General features: G+C 44.4%; 1 protein-coding gene across 3 annotated transcripts in view; it reads left to right on the plus strand.

Annotated features, from left to right (window-relative positions):
* Positions 1 to 9,888: 9,888 nt before the first annotated feature.
* CD80 (CD80 molecule) overlaps positions 9,889 to 20,845 on the plus strand; it is a 28,889-nt gene continuing 17,932 nt past the window's right edge. For 2 of the 3 annotated variants that reach the window (XM_008982372.5, XM_008982370.5), the window contains exons 1-2: positions 9,889 to 9,982; positions 11,253 to 11,530. In XM_008982372.5, the coding sequence (XP_008980620.1) occupies positions 11,452 to 11,530 (79 nt within the window). In that variant the 5' untranslated portion in view covers positions 9,889 to 9,982; positions 11,253 to 11,451. Of the gene's footprint in view, positions 9,983 to 11,252; positions 11,531 to 20,845 lie in introns of those variants that run through there. The other variant, NM_001257221.1, reaches the window with a different exon arrangement.

Genomic DNA, 20,845 nt, shown 5'->3' on the forward strand with positions numbered 1-20,845 from the left:
ATTACAGGCACCTGCCACCATGCCCGTGAGCCACCATGCCTACCCGATACTAACTCAAGGGAGGAAGCAGAGGCCAGTGAAGACAGTTGAGTTTATACTTATATAAACCAAAGGTTTCAAAATGGCAGCCAGTTTAGGCACATTTCCTAGTTGTGTCTGGGGCCACTGGAGGAGTCACTCAATTTACTTTCACACATGGAGAGAAGTGGGCCTGGAGTCCATGCCCTCTGAACTCTCAGCCAGGACTTCTTCCATTTTCTCTACTGACACACTTAGAGAAAAAAATTGAAATGACATGATAGAGTAAACATCCATCTATTTCATTAATATATGAAGTTTGGCTGGGTGTGGTGGCTCATACCTGTAATCCTAGCACTTTGATAGACCAAGGTGGGCAGATCATGAGGTCAGGAGTTTGAGACCAGCCTGGCCAACATGGCGAAACCCCATCTCTACTAAAAATACAAAAATTAGCCAGGTGTGGTGGTGCACACCTATAATCCTAGTTACTCAGGAGACTGAGGCCAGATAATTGCTTGAACCTGGGATGCAGAGGTTGCAGTGAGAAAAAAAAAAAAAAAGAACCTCCTGAGCCTGTTTGTTTTTTTTTTTAAATATTTGCTGGGCTCAGTGGCTCATGCCTACAAACCCAGTATGTTGGGAGGCAGAGGTAGGAAGATCACTTGAGCCCAGGAGTTCAAGACCAGCCTGTGCAATAAAGTGAGACCATGTCTCCACAAATAAATAAATAAATAAAATTGTCCAAGTGTGGTGGTGCATACCTGTAGTCCCAGCTACTGGGGAGGCTGGGGCAGGAGGACTGCTTGCGCCTGAGAGTTCAAGGTTACAATGAGCTAGGGTCACACAACTGCACAGCAGCCTGGCGACAGAGTGAGACCCTGTTTCTAAATAAATAAATAAATATTCTATATCCCGTCACCAAAGAGGCTTATGCCTCTTTTTTTTTTTGAGATAGAGTCTTGCTCTGTCGCCAGGCTGGAGTGCAGTGGCACCATCTTGGCTCACTGCAACCTCTGCCTCCTGGGTTTAAGCAATTCTCCTGCTCAGCCTCCTAAGTAGCTGAGACTGCAGATACAACCAACTAATTCTTTTGTATTTTTAGTAGAGATGGAGTTTTACTGTGTTAGCCAGGATCGTCTCCATCTCCTGACCTTGTGATCTGCCTGCCTTGGCCTCCCAAAGTGCTGGGATTACAGGCATGAGCCACCGCACCCAGCCAAGCCCCTTCGTGATGACAGTCTAAAAGTTGTATTTAAAGAAATATCTAAGATATGCACTATAATTCTAACAACTAGGCAGTAATCAAATATAGCAAGAAGTGGAGATGGGAGACTGTATGGAGAAGAGCAAAAGAGGTAAGAGGATACAAACTGGTGTTTTAAAAACCTAGGAGTAGCTTCTACCCTTCCCTTCGGAGCAGAAAGAGACCCGAGGGAAATTCACAAATCCATGTGGCTGTCAGTTGCTCCTCCCCACAATGCAGTAGGCTGCTCTTGTAGGTCAGGACTTCCCAGCCTTTGCTCTGGAGATCCACCAGTAGTTTTCAAATCTTCTTTGGTGCATTTCCTAGCAGATTACTTCTATTGTTCCCTTTCTCCTAGTTTTGCTGGGATTTCCCACAGGAAGAGAAGCTTAGTGGCCAGCTAAGTCCCAAGTTCCACTTCCAGGGTTTGCAATGAAACATCAATGCTCCTGCCCACAGTTCTATACTAAGGGGACTTCACTGCCTGCTAAACTCTCAGTAGGTGAAAATACAGCTTCCAGGAAATAAAAAGTGACTGCTCCTTAAACCAAAAGTTTGGGAGTCTTACTGAAGTTATCTTTCCTTCATGCAGTCTCTACCCCACTATCCCTCCACTGGGGTCATCCTGGGCAAACATACATGAGTCTACTCTCATTTCTATTTCTAGAAGAATCCTTGAGACAAGGGGTAAAGTAAATCTAGTCAGGGGACATTTAGTTGCTCTTGTTTCTCCAGCTAGCTCCTTCTCCCTCTGATGAGGTAACAGTCCCTCGTACCTTGGCCTCTGGCATCCATTCCTAAAATTCCTCTCTGGAGGGAACTCCTGAAGTTTAGGGCGGGGCATCTAAACAAAGCACACCAAAAGGTTTCAAAATGGCAGCCAGTTTAGGCACATTTCCTAGTTGTGCCTGGGGCCACTGGAGGAGTTACTCATCTTCTACTAGCGGCCACTGGAAAAATCAGTTCAAGGCTCAGGAGAGATTCAACCTGAGAGTGCTATTAAAAATCTTCACTCCATAAAATCCTGTTCTTCATTATGTGGTGCTTGTATAAATCAGGCCCTTCCACAGAGCCTTCAAGTGGTCAAATTCTTTCTAGTATTCAAATAATAGCTAAATATCCACGCAAGGTGAAGCTTTTGGTTTTGGGTTTTTTGTTTCTGTTTTTGTTTTGAGACAAAGTCTCGCTCTGTCACCCAGGCTGGAGTGCAATGGTGCGATCTCAGCTCACTGCAACCTCTACCTCCCAGGTTCAAGTGATTCTCATACCTCAGCCTCCCGAATAGCTGGGATTACAGGTGTCTGCCACCATACCCAGCTAATTTTTGTATAGAGACAGGGTTCCACCATGTTGGCCAGGCCAGGCTAGAACACCTGATTTCAAGCAATCCACTCTCCTTGGCCTTCCAAAGTGCTAGGATTACAGCGTGAGCCACAGCACCCCGCCGCAGGTTAAGTTTTAAATGCTGACCCTTCTAGAAAAAGTTAGTGAAGGGGAACTTCCCCTTTACATTCAAGCCTTGCAATTTCTTTTTAATTTTAGGAACAGAATCAAATTCTTTTTCCGAAACCTGGAAACCATGACCTTTTGCATTGTGAATTTACGTAATGTAAAACAAATGGCAGCTGTCTGATTCACTTTTCAGAAAAATACGCAAAAAGGAAGAAGTGGGGATAGAGCGGGGGAGGAGGGAGGGAGGAGGAACAGACTGTCTCCATGACCCTTCAACTCTAATCATTCAAGCCACGGTGGCCCACTTTGAAAGCACAGATTATCTCTGGTTTCTCCTATTGCCTGGTCCTTGGTTTCTGACTATTTCTTGGGGGACAGAGAAAATGAAATAGAAAACTGAAGAGGGTGACGTTTGTAAATTCATTAGTGGTTTTGGTGGACAGTGTGGCAGGGCAGGGGAGCGGCAGCCAGGGGTAGTGACATTTACTGCCTCACATCCTAGAATGGTGGACTGGTCGGGATTCCACCATAGTCCCTTACTCTCAAGCGGAGAAGCCTCTGTTTTGCCAGCACAGGGTTTGTCTCAAAGCATCAGGAAATAAAACTTTGCAACCTTCTTTGAAAGTCGCCTTTTCCAGTTTCAACACAAAAAAAATTCTTCCTTAAACACAATCAAAATTTCTCCTGTTTACATTTAGATTATTTTCTCCAGTTTGGCCACTTATAGAAGTAGAGGGCATTATGTCCATGACTACCTCAAAACAAAGAAACAGGCACACCTCAAAGCCAGGGAGGATCATTACCAGATGCCTCAAAATGACTTGGCCAGTCTAAAACATCTCGGCTCCCCATTCCTCTGTTCTCTGAGCAGCCTGGTTTAGCATCCTTTTTGTTATTGTTTGTTACTTTCTGCTGGATCCTCTCCATTTTCTACATGTAGTTTGAAACTGGATGTACTATTTCAATAAGGACCTGGGTTCATGTAGAAAGAATCCACAAAGGTAACTCCTGGCCATGGTATGTCATATTGCCACTCACATCTCACAATATTTTGTTGGCATTTTCACCACACTGCAGACTTAAATTCGGCTAGCTGCCCTGCTCTTTTTCTGCTATTGTTTCTTTTTTTTAGGATCGGTGTACATTGTCCTTATCTCTCCTGGTCAAGCCATTTTGCTTCTCCAGTGATTGGCACATAGAAGACACTAACTAAATTCTGGGGGGCGGGGGCAGGAAGGGATTGGATTGGTGTCAAATGAGTGGTACAGACCTAGGACCTCACTGCCAAGACTGCAGCCGCATCTCAAAATGAACTTCTAAATTCCACAGAAGGGTCATGTTAGAACATGAAAAAACTCCCCTGAAAATTTTTGTCTATGCAGCAACGGATTTCTTTCCTTGGCAACAATGAGCCCACTGGAGGAAAGGGATTTTCCCAGCAGCCAGGCTGTCCCAGCACAGTGGGCCCTGAGTAGGCACATGCAAATAGCAGCACTTACAGGAATTCTGAGGCCAGCCCAGCCCTCCCTGCGGGTGCTGGAAGGTAGGGTAGGAAGGTTGGGCTCAGGCCAGCTTTCTCAGCATTAGAGGTGAAGCGGCTCTGAGGTCAAGAGTGGGAAGATGGAACCTTCGTTTCTACAGAGATCATCCTGCTCAGGGGTAAAGCAAAGGGCCAGGCTTCCCTACAGTGTCACATCAGATCCTGCACCACGTGTGCTCCCTGAGTGATAAAGCTGCATCTCCCTCTTGTCATCTCTTTCTGTCGGGTTCTCAACAGTCTGTTTTTGTCTATTCATCTCATTTATGGTATCTGTCATTGTATAAATATTTTTAATTTTTATGAACTCAAATCTGTGTATCTTTTCTTTCTTCGTGGCTTCCAAGTTTTGTGTCTTGCTTACCTTAGAATTATAAAAATACACTTTCATAAATTTATCCTTTTAATTTTTCACATAAAAATTTTTATTTTATTTTTACTCAAAAAAATTTTTTTTCCACCGCCCCTCACATAAAAAATTTTAAAATAATTCCTTTCACCTTTATTACAGTAAAACCAAGGATGGATTAAAAAGTAAGTGGCAATGAAGAATTTACTGGAGGTGCAGTAATTCCTGCTCTATTATTTTCCAACCCTGGGCCTGCTCCTCAGAACTCAGAACAAACTCATTTAAAGTCTTTTTTTTTTTTTTTTTGAGATAGAGTCTTGCTCTGTCACCCAGGCTGGAGTGCAGTGGTGTGATCTCAGCTCACTGCAACCTCCGCTTCCCAAGTTTAAGCAATTCTCATGTCTCTACCTTTGGAGTAGATGGGATTACAAGTGTGTACCACCACACCCAGCTAATTTTTTTGTGGAGATGGAGTTTCACCATGTTGGAAAGGCTGGCTTTGAACTCCTGGCCTCAAGTGATCTGCCTGCCTTGGACCCCCAAAGTGCTGGGATTACAGGGAGGAGCCACTGCGCCTGGCTTCCTTTTAAATCTTTTACTTGGTTTTGTTTTGTTTTATTTTCCAGCAATATAGGTACTCAGCCTTGGCTTCCTTTGCCCTTCTTCATCCATCACCACCTCCAGTGTCCAGAAATTTACTTTAGAAATCTGTGGTCCACATGTCATGTTCCTAGGAATTAAACTGTTCCATTAGTGCATAATCCTGGAAGAAAAGCCTTCTGAATTTTACAGTCAGAATGCGGGAAATGCTGGAAAGCACCTGCCTGATGCTCCTGTCTTCCAGACTCTTTGATTAAGTGACATCAAGATGCTAATGGCAAAGTTGTTTGACGTGTTTCTCCAAAGCTGGTTAGGATTTCACTGGGATTCTTAAAATTTGAGGGTGTCTATAACTGTCAAAATTTTTATTCATATACTCCCTTGTGAATTTCTAAAACTCAACTGGGCTTGGTGGCTCATGCCTGTAATCCCGACACTTTGGGAGGCCAAGGCAGGCAGAACATGAGGTCAGGAGTTCAAGACCAGCCTGGTCAACATGGTGAAACACCGTCTTTGCTAAAAATACAAAATTAGGCTAGTTGCTGGTGCGGTGGATCATACCTGTAATCCCAGCACTTTAGGAGGCCATGGCAGGCAGATCACAAGGTCATGAGTTCGAGATTAACCTGACCAACATGGGGTTTAGTAGAGAAACCCCATCTCAACTAAAAATACAAAATTTAGCTGGGCATGGTGGCATAGTAATCCCAGCTACTCAGGAGGCTGAGGCAGAAGAATTGCTTGAATCCCAGAGGTGGAGGTTGCAGTGAGCAGATATTATGCCACTGCACTCTAGCAGGGGTGACAGAGTGAGACGCCGTCTCAAAACAAAAAACAACAAACAGAAAAACAAAATACAAAAATTAGCTTGGCATGGTGGCACACTCCTGTAATCCCAGCTACTAGGAGGCTGAGGCAGAAGAATCGTTAGAACCCGGAAGGCAGAGGTTGCAGTGAGCTGAGATCGCGCCACTGCACTCCAGTCTGGGCGACAGAGCAGGACTCTGTCTCAAAAAGAAGAAAAGAAAGAAAGAAAGAAGAAAGAAAGAAAAAAAGAAAGAAAGAAAGAAATTTCTAAAACTGTATTTCTTTGCTCATTTTAGGTTGACATCTGTAACTTTGTATTACTTTAAATGCTTGGAAAAAATATCACTTCCAGTGCATTGTAATAATGTATCAAGTAGAAGTGACAAAAATCAGTGAAAACATTTCTTCTAAGATCTGAATAAACGTTCAAGAAAATAGAAAGCAGGAACTTACCTCTCATCTATGTTCCCTTTACTTGAAAATGTAATGTTGATCTACCAAAGGTAAGGCAGAAATGGTCTCATCCATATTCCCTGCAATTATTCAAAATGTGCATCTGAGATCAGAACAAGACACAGGTGAAGGAGGGTGCTCACCAGGCCCCTTCTGCCAAAACAGAGGGTGACAGTACAGTGGAGTCCTTTCATAGCAAGTCCTGCCTGCATGATTTCCAAAGCGTGAGTATTCCAAATCTAAGGTAAACAGGGCAGTATCCACTAAGCCCTGACACAAACTTGGTGCTAAGATGAAGGAAGCCGCTGCTGCAGTCAATATTTCTCACCTACACACTTTGCTGTCTTTGTGGCTGGTGTGGGAAGGATGGCATCATTGATGACACATAGGAAGTAGAAGAAGGAAGTTTATTAAATAAAAGCTTCCATCACTCCTGCCACCCCACTACAATACATCTATTTCTTTTTTCTTTTCTTTTTTTTTGAGACAGAGTCTTGCTCTGTCTCCCAGCCTGGAGTGCAATGGCCTGATCTTGGCTCACTGCATCCTCTGCCTCCCAGGTTCAAGTGATTCGCATGCTTCAGCCTTCTGAGTGGCTGGGATTAAAGGCTCTAGCCACCTCACCCAGCCAATTTTTGTATTTTCAGTAGAGACGAGGTTTCGCCATGTTGGCCAGGCTGGTCTTGAACTCTTGACCTCGGGTGATCCACCTGGCGTGGCCTCCAAAGTGCTGGGATTACAGGTGTGAGCCACTCACCCAGCGATACACGTATTTCTAACGCCATGCTTCTACTTAATAGTAATATATATAAGACTTTAGAGGGACACAAGGCCCTATCTTGGGCTTATATTGTCTCAATTTAAGGAAGCCACATTGGTTAAAACACCAATATTTCAAATGGCCCCTTTATTGACATTCTGAAGTTTTTTAACTTTCTAGAACGTTGCATCTCCATAGAGTCAGGCTGTGTGAGAGGTAAGCCTTTCTTTTCACATTAGGTGAAGGCCCAGGTCATTCTCACTGCAGGTTAATTTTTATGAAAGAATACATAATGAAACTGAAAACCTGAAAATGGATTATCTTGAAACTATTAGTGCCCACATACCCTGTGAAAATTCCCAGTTATTCTCTGGATGCGAGTACCTTAGTTTGAAGAGCCTGCCTCACCCAAATGAATGCATCCTGTGGCAGGAAGTATATGCATTGTTGGGTGCCAGTAGTAGTGATGATTCAGAAATGGACTTATCAGAGTGCATTGTATAAGCTGTCACTCACTCATGCATAAGATCTGTCTCAGATGCTGCTAGCAATTTTTAGAGGCAGCACTAGCTGAACCTTAGGATATATTCCCTCTAGAGAAGGCCTGTGTTTGCCAGACCACAGGTTGATCAGAGGCTGAGCACAATCATGAAGTAGAAAGCCTTTATTCCTTCCTTCTCTTCCTTTAGGATGATTTTCACTCTCCCAACCCTATGGACACCCAGAAGCCTCTGCTTTCATCCTTCCCAGTCAGCTTTTTATTTAAAGGGAAGTCTGTCTTCAATAACACTGAAAAATATAGGATGGCTAGCAGCTCAAATTGTAATTTTTGCAAGGAAAATTTGTTTTCTAACAGCCTTAAGTCAATATTCAGACACTTCTATGCCCTATTCATAATGTTTGCCATATTCATATACTGTGCCTACTGTCATTTTCTCTTTTCTCTCTAAATGGACTCACCATTCTACCTTTTTAATTTAGAAGAAAAACTATCGTATCTCCACCACACCGAATATCCCTGTTGTCTTAGCCTGCATCCTCCAGAAAGCCAAGCTAGAGATAAAGGTTTGAGTGAAGTGATTTATTTGGAAACACGGGTCCAGCAATGCAGGCCCAGGAAGGAGGCACAGCCAGTACAAGGAAGCCTCACAGAGGTGACCACTGTTAGGGGCCACTGGTACTTGATCCCATGGGGACTTTCTAGGGAGCCTCATTGAATGTCTCTCAGAACTCTTCACCTGGGAGGCAAAGGAGGAAGCAGTTATCCACCAGCTTCCAACCCCCTTTGGTCAAGAGCAGCTCCATGGGCATCAACTTCCCTGCATTTCCGGATTGCACATGCTTGAGTGCAGAACTTCCAAAGAATACCAAGACATCAGAGAATTCCTTGGTGGGGCCAGAATCAGACTGTGGATCCTGCAGGCCCATGCAAGGTATTGTCAGGTTCCACTTGTGCAAACAGGTAGACTGTTCCAGGATGGGTCAGGTGCTCACCCACAGGAGTTCCAGAATCCTACAACAAAGGGGTGTATGGGGGTGGGTGGCAAGCTAGCTGGAAATGGGAGTGATGGGCACGACTAAAGTCTTCCTCACCCGTCCTGAGGTGCACTCAACTGTGGCTGGGGTGACCAGAGTTCACTGTCCAGTGTGGCTGCCAGGAGCCCACTCTGAAGATGGTGGGATGCAGAGCTGGGAGTACGGTTGAGGGTGGTCTTTTGATGAGCATTCTCCCAGAAGTGTCCCCTACATATGAGGTTGACAGCTCATTTCTGCAGGGCCTCAGGAGTAACTCTGGGTGCTAAAACAAAACTTGAGACCAGCACAGAAACAGCCAGCCCATGAAGCTCACCTCCCATCACAAAGCAAGGCTAGCGGGCTGCCCCTCCCTCTTCTCGGGCAGCTTTCTTCTCTTCCACTAGGCTTGGTACTCTTGGTGTTTCATGTTTTAGTTTGAGCATGGTGGTGAGAGAGGCCGCTGTGTAGTTTGCCTTAGCCACACCCTCTAAAAAGTACTGCAACACTGTTTACAATAGCAAAGACATGGAACCAACCCAAATGCCCATTGATGATAGACTGGACAGGGAAAATGTGGCACATATACACCATGGAATATTATGCAGCCATCAAAAACAATGAGTTCGTGTCCTTTGTAGGGACATGGATGAACCTGGAGAACATCATTCTCAGCAAACTGACACAAGAACAGAAAATCAAACCCCGCATGTTCTCATTCATAGGCGGGTGTTGAACAATGAGAATACATGGACACAGGGAGGGGAGCATCACACACTGGGGTCTGTTGGGGGGAAATAGGGGAGGGACAGTGGGGGGTGGGGAGTTGGGGAGAGATAGCATGGGGAGAAATGCCAGATATAGGTGAAGGGGAGGAAGGCAGCAAATCACACTGCCATGTGTGTACCTATGCAACTATCTTGCATGTTCTTCATATGTACCCCAAAACCCAAAATGCAAAAAAAAAATAATAATAATGTTAAAAAACAAAAACAAAAGCAAAAGTACCCGTTAGAAGACAGTAGCAGAGGGAGCTTCCTCAAACACCCTCCCCAACTCATGGCACTGGCAAAATACTTCTGGGCAAACTCAAATCCTCTGTCAAGTAACAGGAAGTGAGAAGGGGGAAACGTCACCTCTCTGACCGACTTGTCATTGTTGTATAGACTGCAAGAAGAGAACATCTCAGAAGAGAGCCTCTTCCTGAAATCAAAGGATTTAAAGAAAAAGTGAATTTTTCTTCAGCAAGTAAGTACATTTACTGTTATTTTACTATGGGATAACTAGCTGATAGAACTAGTTACCAGCAACCTGACTGCTTTTTAAACAAACACACCACCACTACCACCTCCTGGATCCATGCTTGCCTTCAAAGGAACACTCAGGGTCTCATTCCCATGGGAAGCTGTGGCTTCCTGACACGTTTGGAGCATTATAGTCAGAACTGTGGCCCAGATGGTAGAAAATATTATTTTTGTGGGCCGTATTTGAATTTCTCAAACCAGTGAAATTTTAGTGAAAGTGGGAAAATTGCTTGAGCTCTGGAGGTTGAGGCTGCGGTGAGATATGATCACACCACGACACTCCAGCCTAGGCAACAGAGCAAGACTCTATCTCAAGAAAAAAAAATTCTGGCGAATAAGTCTCTTTTAACTAATCCTGCCTAAAATGGATGATGGCTAATAAGACAATATGGCGTGGCTGTAACACTAACTCCAGGGTGGTCCCCAAAGGACGCTCACGCATTCTCTGAGCAGCACTGGGCTGTGTCCTGCTAGCAGCCTGAAGACGGTGGAGCACAGTGTTCATTTTCATTTCTCAATTTTGATGTATTTACTGGAAATATTAATCACTAGCCGCCTCACATGAGATTACATTTTTTTCTTTTTGAGACAGCGTCTTGCTCTGTCTCTCTGTGCCTTGCCAACCTCAGCCTCCCAAAGTGTTGGGATTACAGATGTGAGCCACCACGCCTGACCCTAGAGTACATATAAGTAAGGGTTGCTGTGTTTTTTTCCATCCTTTTTTACTGATAGACTTTTCTATTGATTGAAATCTCATACTCCTTTATGATATATTATTTGAACAGAGGGTTTAAAGAATTGAGATACTTTTTTTCCTATGTTAATATGTCAAGAAAGAAGTTGTTTCATAACTTAGGTTCCACCTTGGACAAAATACACCCTTACTGCCTGCTCTGTGCTACTTGGTATGTTCAGAAGAGGATTTGAACTTTTGTAGGTTGGCTAACAGATATGGAGGGTCCTTACAGTTCTCTGTGTTTCTAACAAAGTCTTAACCACATCCATTAAGTAGAAAACCCTTTCATGGAAGGGCTGTGGTTGATTCTCGGGTCCTATCACAGAATTTCAACTTGTGTTTTCTCAGGGTCACACCATGCTTTAGAGGTTGCTTAGGTTAAGATCTCCAACTAATTTTAACAGGCAACTAGGGAGTCTTACAACTGACAGTAGGCATATCTTCCTTCCTGGATGACTTTTATTTGTTCCTTTTTCAGGCTGTTAAACTATATCCACAACCTTTGAAGCCCGGAAACACTATCCAAACTCTCGTCAGTGTGTTTTCTCACTGGAGAATCCTCTACTTGTGGCAATTGGATTGTCATCAGCCCTGCCTGTTTTGTACCTGGAAAGTGCCCTGGTCTTACTTGGCTCCAAATTGTTGGTTTTCACTTTTGACCCCAAGCATCTGAAGCCATGGGCCACACACGGAGGCAGGGTCCATACCGCCTGTTTTTTCTTCTCTTGGTGCTTTGTCTTGTTTACATCTGTTCAGGTAAGAACTTTCAGGAACTTAACTGAGTCAGTTGCTACAGGGTTAAGAGAAAGGAGGTGGGGTTCTCTGAGCTGTTCCCTTCTATTACCCTATAAGCTGGAAGGAACCATCAGGGTGTTTTCAGTACATTTTAAAGATGAGAAAACTGTGGTCCAAAGAGTCTAAAGGACCTGCCTATACTCACACAGCAAGTTAGCAACCAAGTTAACTCAAGAACCCAGACCTTCAAGGAAGGGTGAGAGAGACAGTATTATTTTTAACAAAATTATACAGCCAGAGATTCAGAATGGTCTCTTCCATGAATAAGAGATGCTCATTTACATTTTGTGATGTGCCAGTACTGGCCTCAGAGCCCAGTCCCAAACTATGTTTTCATGATAGAAATCAGCAAAGTCTTCTGCCTCTAAAATTGAACAATGGTGATCTTTTCAATCTGAAGGCAGGAGAGTAGTTGAGGACAATTCCTCTTAATGACATTAATCTTCTTAATCTTAAATTCCTCTTAACACACTAATATTATTTGTTCTGCTTTGGATTCTGAGGTCTTTTTTCAACATTGGCATTTGACTTTAAGTGGTATCAGATTTAGCACAAAATTATATTTTTAGTTATTTTTAATCTGCTACATAGGTATTACATATATGTCCTGCAAATAATAATTTGACTTCTAGAGGCTTTTGTTCCTGCTCAGGCGATCTTAAGAGTGCTGGACTTTTGGGACTGTCAAGAAGGGTGAGGCTTGTCCCTGCTGGCAGGATGGTTCTGACTTTTTTTTTTTAAGTCAGAAAACAAAAGATCTACTTTTTAGTGAGCAGCATACCTACTGGTTTCCCGAAAATAAAGAAGAAGCTTGGGCTCCAGCATTGTTTGCCAGTCTGCAAAGACCCAACTATTAAGGTTCCTGGCCTTAAAAACTCCTCACTTAAAGTACTGCCTAAAACATCAGAGATATGAGAGAGAGGTAGAGGGAAGGGAAGAGGAGCTGGGGACACACAGATTACTTGACTGCAATGGTGGTCATTAAAAATTTTCTGTCCAGAGCTATTTTACATTGTTAGAATGAAGAGAACCATGGCTTACATTTCACAATTTACACCTCAGATTTTGTATATATTTGACAGTTACAATTTCCTTCTGGGAAGTTGGGGGAGCACTCCCAAACTAGTCTTCTGGGGAGTACAAAGGAGTTTAAAATATTTAGAAGGAAATATGTACAGGTTTCTCAGAAATTAGGGGGGCAGGAAGAGAGCCAGAAAGAGAAAGAACAATAAAAAAGCAAAAGAAGACATAAAATAAAAATTAAAACGCAGACTTCAGAACTTGTACCAGGAAAATTAGAGTTAGGTACATGGAAGGAGATCTTTGAGCTAAAGAAAGATGTTTAGGAAAGCACCTTGTTCTCCAGCTACATCCTGGTTTTACTGCTGCTGTGACTGAGTCAATGAACCATCTACTGTGCACGAGTTGGGCCATAAAAGTTGAGGCTAGGATTCCTGCCCTCAAAGAGGTTTGCCTATGTTAGCTGGGGGAAGGCAAAGCTAACCAATGTAAAACAAGCAAAGAGCAATGCATTGCTTTCCCCTGATTGTAAGAGCCCAAGATCTGGGAAATGGAGTACAGGCTGGCCTGCAGCAAGGAAGATAGGCTTTACAGAGGCAGATGGGTGATGGAGAAAGAATTCTGGTCAGGGCAACAGCTGTTCACTCTTTTGTTTAATCATTTATTAATTCAATAAACATGAGCATCCCATGCATGCAAGAGACCATTCTTGGTCCTGGGGACAAGTCATGAGGAAAATGGACATGGCTCTTGTGTTTGTGAAATTTGCAATATCATTTGAAAAATGATAACTGGGAAGAGGAAAAGTCATCTAACAATCACTCAAATGTGTGAAGGTGTGGCCAGCAAACAAAGCTAAGTGCTTTGAAGGCAGGGCACCAGGCACTGCCAGAGGAAGTGCTGTCTTCCCCTGCCAGCAAGGAGGGGCAGTGAGCTAGAAGAGGAGGAGAGGAGGGAATGGCCCAAGAGCAAGAACCAGGCCCCACAGCGCTTGTGATCTACGGTCATGAATCTGCATGTTATTCGGGAAGCTGGAAGGGCTTTACAAAGGGGAGTGGTATAGTCTACCCCAGCTCTGTTAACACTTTAATTACACATACCAATCACCTGGGGGTTTTGCTAAATTGCAGTTTATAGCTCAGGGAATTTTTTTTAGAGAAGTGAATCTATTTTACTAATACTGTAATGACAGATAGAAATATTGTGAATTTGTCCCAACCCATAGAATATGCAATATTAGGAGTGAACCCTAGTGTGAACTCTGGATCTGGGGCGGTGATGATGTGTTATTGTAGGTTCATCGGTTGTAGCAAGTGTACTGCTCTGGCGCAGGATGTAGATGGTGGGGGAAACTGTGAATATATTGGGAGGGGGTATATGGAAATCCTCTGTACTTTACACTCAGTTTTTCTATGATTCTAAAACTGCTCTAAAAAAATAAAGTCCATATAGTTTTTAAAATACTGTTTCTGATTAGGTGGGTCTGGGATGGTGCCTGAGATTCTGCATTTCTAAGAAGCACTAGGTGATGCTGATGCAGCTCCACCATACACTTTTGAGTTTCAGTAGTAAATCTCTAAATATAACAACAACAAAAAGGGTTACTGAAGAACAAGGAGTGGCTTGTAGGGCAGCTGCAGTGACTGTGCAAAACCTACCAGGAGGTTTTTTCAGTAACTTACCATACCTGATGATGTCTTTGATGAAAAGAATTGAGTCAGAGGGAAGTCAATGGATTGGAGAGTGTGTACCATGTAAAATTAGTGAGGACTGCCCAACAGTGGCACAGGTGTGAGGTGTGCATGGTCTCTGAGAGGTGAGATTGAGTGAATACAGTGGAGCAGGATTATAGAGGGCATTGTTCAGGGCAGGGATTTGCCACAGTAGGCCCTCCTCTCCTGCCTTGGGTCAGGAAGCCACACCCTGGCAGAGGTGCTCTCTCTCTCCCCCTGCCCAACCACTGATGCCCAAGGGAAGGAACCCCTCTTTCATACACAGGGTGGAACCAGCCAGGCTCCTCTTTCCCTCTAGGTCAGCAGGCACAGTCTATGGGGGCAGAAACACCTGACTTTGTACTCCAGCAACTGGTGTCAGTAAGGCAGAGGCTCTAACAGGGCTAATCTTAGAGGTGCCAATATGGGCAGTTTTTCCTTCAGAGCCTGAGTCCTTTAAGGGAGGCTCAGGTCTAAGAAGGAGGCAAGAGATGCAGGAAAAGCATTGTCTATAAGTTTATAGTCTGAGAACTCAGACCTAGGAGAAAAGAGAATACCCCAGAGTGCCACCATTCACAGAACACATCCTCCTCTCCCTGCCACACACTCCGCTATGCTGCTGGCCGAGGGGTCCCATGAGCAGTGATTGTTGCCATCATTACCCTGACAACAGTTCTTCAAGTTGCTGGGCATTTTAAGGATACAAGTACTATTTAGAAAGAGAAAAGGTAAGGATCATATGGTACAGAGTACATGAGCGGGGTCTAAATGGGGGAAAAGTCAGGAGCAGTGTGAACATCAGGGGACACAGGCCTCAAGCTTGCGGCCGCCAGAAGCAGCTCTGCCTGCCTCCTTTGTGTGGCTAGCACCCAGCCCAGGGCTGACACCAGCCCTGTATGTGCTAGTTCACCTAATCAAACATTTAGAATGGTCCAAATGGTCACTCCTGTTGGACAGGTATTCATAAACCAAGAACGGTAGAATCGGGTGGCGAGATAATAGGTGACTTTCATGCTTTTCTGTATCTTCCATTATTTCTTAGAATGTTTATTTTATAGTCAGGGAAAATGTTTATACTTTCTCTCTCTCTCTCTCTCTCTCTCTCTCTCTCTCTCTCTCTCTCTCTCTCTCTCTCTTTTCTGAGATGGAGTCTCATTAGGTTGCCAGGCTGGAGTGTAGTGGCGTGATCTCGCTCACTGCAACCTCCACTCCCAGGTTCAAGCGATTCTCCTGCCTCAGCCTCCTGAGTAGCTGGAATTACAGGTGTGCACCACTATACCCAGCTAAATTTTGTATGTTTTAGTAGAGATGAGGTTTCACCATCTTGGCCAGGCTGGTCTGCAACTCATGACCTCAGGTGATCCACTGCCTTGGCCTCCCAAAGTGCTGGGATTACAGACATGAGCCACCGCACCCAGCGGAAAATGTTTATTTAAAAAGCACACTTGTGTTTCCAGAGAGGTCATGTATGTCATGTCATTTGGTGAGTTTTAAGATGTGTCAGTTGTTTCTCTCCCTTCTCCACCAGCAGTGGCGATGCAGCCCTCAGACCCCTGCCAGGGCAGCCTCTCTAACTCCCTGGGAGGGGCACTCCAGCCTGGCTACCGCATCCACCAAGCCTTCAGCCATGGAGAGGGTGGGGAAGACTCAGGTCTTCCTAGAATGGGTTATTTTTTTCCCTTCGAGTTTTATTTGCAAGGACATAAAATTCAACGTTTTAAAGTTTGCAATTCAGCTAGCTGCGGTGGCTCATGCCTGTAATCTCAGCACTTTGGGAGGTCAAGGTGGGTGGATCACCTGAGGGCAGGAGTTTGAAACCAGCCTGGCCAACATGGCAAAACTCCATCTCTACCTAAAATGCAAAAATTAACTAGGCAAGGTGGGCTGTACCTTAAATCTCAGCTACTCAGGAGACTAAGGCAGGAGAATCTTTTGAACCTGGGAGATGGAGGTTGCTGTAAGCCAAGATCGCATGACTACACTCCAGCCTGGGCAACACAGTGAGACTCTGCCACAAATAAATGAAGAAAGAAAGAAACAAAGTGTACAATTCAGTGGGTTGTAGTATATGTGCAATCTTGTGAAACCACCATCACTATTGAATTCCAGAACATTTCCATCACCCCAGAAAGAATCCCTGTGCCTATTTGCAGCTACTCCTCATTCCCCTCTACCCCTTCTCCTCATAACCACAATCTACTCTCTGTATCTATGAATTTGCCTGTTCTAGACATTTCTTTTATCTTTTTTTTTCCAGAATCCAAGTAGGAAAGAATATTCTGGACATTTCTTAACAACACGTGACGTTTTGTGTCTATCTTCTTTCACTGAGCATTATGTCTTTAAGCTGTATCTGTGTTGTATGTTTTGGTACTCCATTTGCTTTTATGGCCAAATAATATTCTGAAGTAATATTCTGTTGTAGATTAAGATCTATTTTTTTTCTTTTTGCAGAGATGGGGTTTTTGCTATGTTGCCCAGGCTGGTCTTGAACTCCTGGCTCAAGCAATCCACCTGCCCTGGGCTGGCCTCCCAAAGTACTGGGATTACAGGTGCCTGGCCTAGATTGAGTTCTTGAGAGGTACATTATTTGTCTAAAACTAGTGCACACTTGTTGGCAAATAGCTTCCTGTCCTGGGTGGCTAGCAGTCCAGAGTTTAAGTGGTCAGAGCAAGAGGGTGGCAAAGGGGCTGGGAGAGGCAGAGGCTGAGGCTGGCACTGTTGATTGTCCCCAGTGTGCCGTACAGGTGGACAGTTTCCACACATTCGCCAGAAGGCGAGCAGCATTGCTGTCCATTTCTGCCTTCACTCTGCCTCCTCTCACAGCCTCTGCCCCTTCTTGACTGCTGCTGGGTAGAGGTGCAGGATGGGCCCCCATGCCAGCTATGGGCACTGAACTCAGTTCAAGAGTCAGTCAGTTACCTTGGTGATGCTGGTCCTATCCCGGGTGTGGTTCAGCAAAGCAAGCTGTTGTATATGAGAAAGAGCAGCCCCATTAAAAATCTGTAGCACATTCTGTAGTTAAGAAAGCACTTTACATTTGGTATCCTGTGATATCTAAGATAATTATGTGAAGCAGGGAAGATAGTTGTGTTGGTCTGTTTTGTGCTGCTATAACAGAATACCTAAGATTGGGTAATTTAGAGATTTATTTCTTACTGTCCTGGAGGCTGGGAAGTCCAAGGTCAAGAGGCTGACATCTGATGAGGACCTTCTTGCTGCATCATCCCATGGCAGAGGGTAGAAAGGCAGGAGAGCATGCACGAGACGCAGAGTGGGATGGAGGCCAAAGCTATCCTTTATGAGGAAGCCACTCCTGCTGTAGTGAACCCACTTCCAAGAAAATGGCATTAATCCATTCATGACGCAGATTCTCCATGACCTAATCACCTTTTAACAGCTCCACTTCTCCACACTGTTGCATCCAGGATTAAATTTCCAACACACAAACTTTAGGAGACACATTCAAATCATAGCAATAGTATTATGCCTGCTTTATAGAAATGGGACCTGAAGCCCAGAGAGGTTACCCAGCTTAATCAAGGTTATGATTCTAATACACAGTAGATGGAGCCAGACCTCATCTCCTCATGCCTAGACATGTATTCAGCAAGTATTTACTAAGTGCCTACTATGGCCCAGGCCCTGTTCTAGACACTGCAGATATGGCAGTGACAAAATGGACAAAGCCTCCACTCCATGGCTCCGTGTGTAATTATGTTATCATATATACGTGTAAATATACATCACAGTTGAAAAAAATATATATCAGCTAGAGACAAGCCTGAAGAGAAACAAATCAGGCAAAGAGACTAAAGAGTAGCAGGATGGAGGGGGCTGGGGAGGATGGTGCTGTTGAAGAGATTAGGGAAGGCCTCTCTGACAAGGGGCCACAAGAGTAGATGGGAGCAAAGTGGGACCTGCGCTATGTGGTCTCTGGGGAAGACACTGGCTCCCTCTAATGTCCCAGGTACTGTGGAGGACTTTTAAGAGCAGCATCTCATTTTGAATTCTCATACCCACTGGATTGGGTAGATGTTACAATGCCCATTTGAAAATGGCAAAGCAAGCTCAGAAGTTCAACCAGGTTTGAGGCAGTAATACTGACATTTCTGGGTCCTGACTCTCCCTGCCAGAGTCACAGAAGCATGCAAAATTGTTAAGAGACATTTCAACTCATTTCTGTGGTGAAACCCCTAAAGCTGGGTCCTGTGTGAATTCCCAAATTGTTCGGAAGATTTTGGGTTCCTCTTTTTAGTCTGGTTCTTCCTCAGCACCAGTGTCTGGTGAGAAGCAGATTTCAGACAGGAACGTGGAACAGCCCATTGATGATGTGCTATGACTTTTCAAGAGACACCCACACTTGTCCTCAGAAGGCTGGACAAAATTCCTTAGGAGGCATCATCGAAATTAGATAATTTCTCTTTCAGTTATGCTTTCTCTTTTGCTAACATCACCACATATCTAAATCAGCGAGAAATAGTGGATTCTTTTTGGGTGGAACAAATGGTTCAGTGGGGAAAGATCCTATTATTTGGGGCCCCAGATAAGTGAGTTGCTGTCTGTCAAGCCCATAGCAAGACCGGAGTCGTATATATCTGACATAACCCCTGAGTGAAATGAAAGGAAACAGAAGGTAGGAGTTGGCCGTGGGAGGAGAGAGAAAAATGGAAACTGTTACTGAAGACCTGCTGTGTCCTTGTGACTTTTTATTTATATCACTTAATTGAATTGAATTTTCCAATGATTCCAAGGGGTGGATATCATACCTATTTAGAGAAGAGGAAACAGATGAAACAGCAAGTGGCTGAGCTGGGACTAGAATCCAAGTCAATGGAAATGGACAGCCCACATTCCTTCTACGTCTCATTTTGCTTTCCTTGCAACACTAAGAGTGTCTGGGTTGTCATTTAATATTTGGCTAATACAGCTTCACCTCGAAATATGCTCCCTTCAAGTATATCTTTTTGTTTCTTCCACTCTTTCAGCTATATTCCCTAAAGCAGGGACTAGCAACATTCCACACAATTGCCAAAGGGGTGCCTGCGTTATCTCACTTTGCTATGCAAATATCCACCATCACAAAACTCTCTTCTTCAGTGCTGTGGTGGGGCCACATCCAGTCAGACAGAGACCTGAGAATGGTTGGTGAGATGGAAAAGTGCTAGTGTCCCATGATCTTGCTATCTAAGAAGAGAGAGGGCTTGGAAATGCTGTCCCTAGACACGAGTCTCTCTAAGGGGACCTGTGTGGCTCCGGGGGATACAGGGCCCAGAAGGCACAGCACAACAGCACTGGGCAGGGGGGCACCGCGGCCTTAGCGGGATGCTGCTTTTAGGTCCTACAACAGCATTGCAAGAGTGACCATGCCGTCTCAACCAAACATCAGAAAATATAGTCTGCTAAGGAATGTTGGTGCTATTGATGATACAGAGATTAGTTCAGATATTAACGTGCTGACATTTCTGTTATACGGTTGGAGAAATGAACAAAATATTTTAAATAAAAACCCTTTTAGCAAATCCAGGCTGGAGGGTAACTGTATGGCATGGACTGCAAATAGCCAGAGATAAAGGCAGGATGTAGGATCCATTTAGGGTAACTGAAGATGGAAGAAATAGTCCAAAGGTATAAGCATGGGAGTTATTTCAGCTGGAAGCCACGGGAATCAATCAGACCTGGAAAGAAAGGGACTCTGTTTCTTAAAGCAAAAGGGCTCAGTGGCAGGGCTGGGTTGGGATGGGGGACAGTGTTGGCTTACTGAAACTGGGGCCTAAAACTGAAGAAATTCATAACAAGAAGAATGGCCCTAAAAGCCTCGGCCAGAAAGAAAAACATGTGTAAAACTGGGCAGTTTCCTTTCCTCAGCTCAGTTTCCTCATCTGTAAGATAAGGCCACCAGAATGAATGATCATGGAAGTCCCTTCCAGATCTCACACTCCTTACTATGACTTTCACATCCCTTGGGGCCGAGTACATGGTTTAATCCTTGGTTGGTATTTATATCCAGGTCTTCTCAGGGGACCAGTGGACTTTCTCCCTCACTGGGGATCCAGTGTCCCCAGGTCCTGGCCCATAGGCATCTGGCTATATACATAAGACAAACAAATGCCTTTCCATGTTTCTGAATGCTCAAGCTGTGTAGTTATGTCAGGCGCGGTGGCTCACACTTGTAATCTCAGCACTTTGGGAGGCTGAGGTGGGTGGATCATCTGAGGTCAGGAGTTTGAGACCAGCCTGGCGAACATGGTGAAATCCCGTCTCTACTAAAAATACTAAAATTAGCTGGGCATGGTAGTGGACGCCTGTAATTTCAGCTACTCGAGAACCTGAGGCAGAAGAATCACTTGAACCTGGGAGGTGGGCACGGTGGAGGTTGCAGTGAGCCGAGATTGCACCACTTCACTCCAGCCTGGGCAAAACAGCAAGACACTGTCTCAAAAAAAAAAAAAAAAAAAAAAGATGTGTCATCATATGGAGATGCAGGGAAGATTCTGGATAACTCTTGATAGGTAACGTCACTGGAAGAGCTTTACCCATTTGG

Source organism: Callithrix jacchus, chromosome 15, assembly GCF_049354715.1.
Source record: "Callithrix jacchus isolate 240 chromosome 15, calJac240_pri, whole genome shotgun sequence".
Lineage (NCBI taxonomy): Eukaryota > Metazoa > Chordata > Mammalia > Primates > Cebidae > Callithrix > Callithrix jacchus.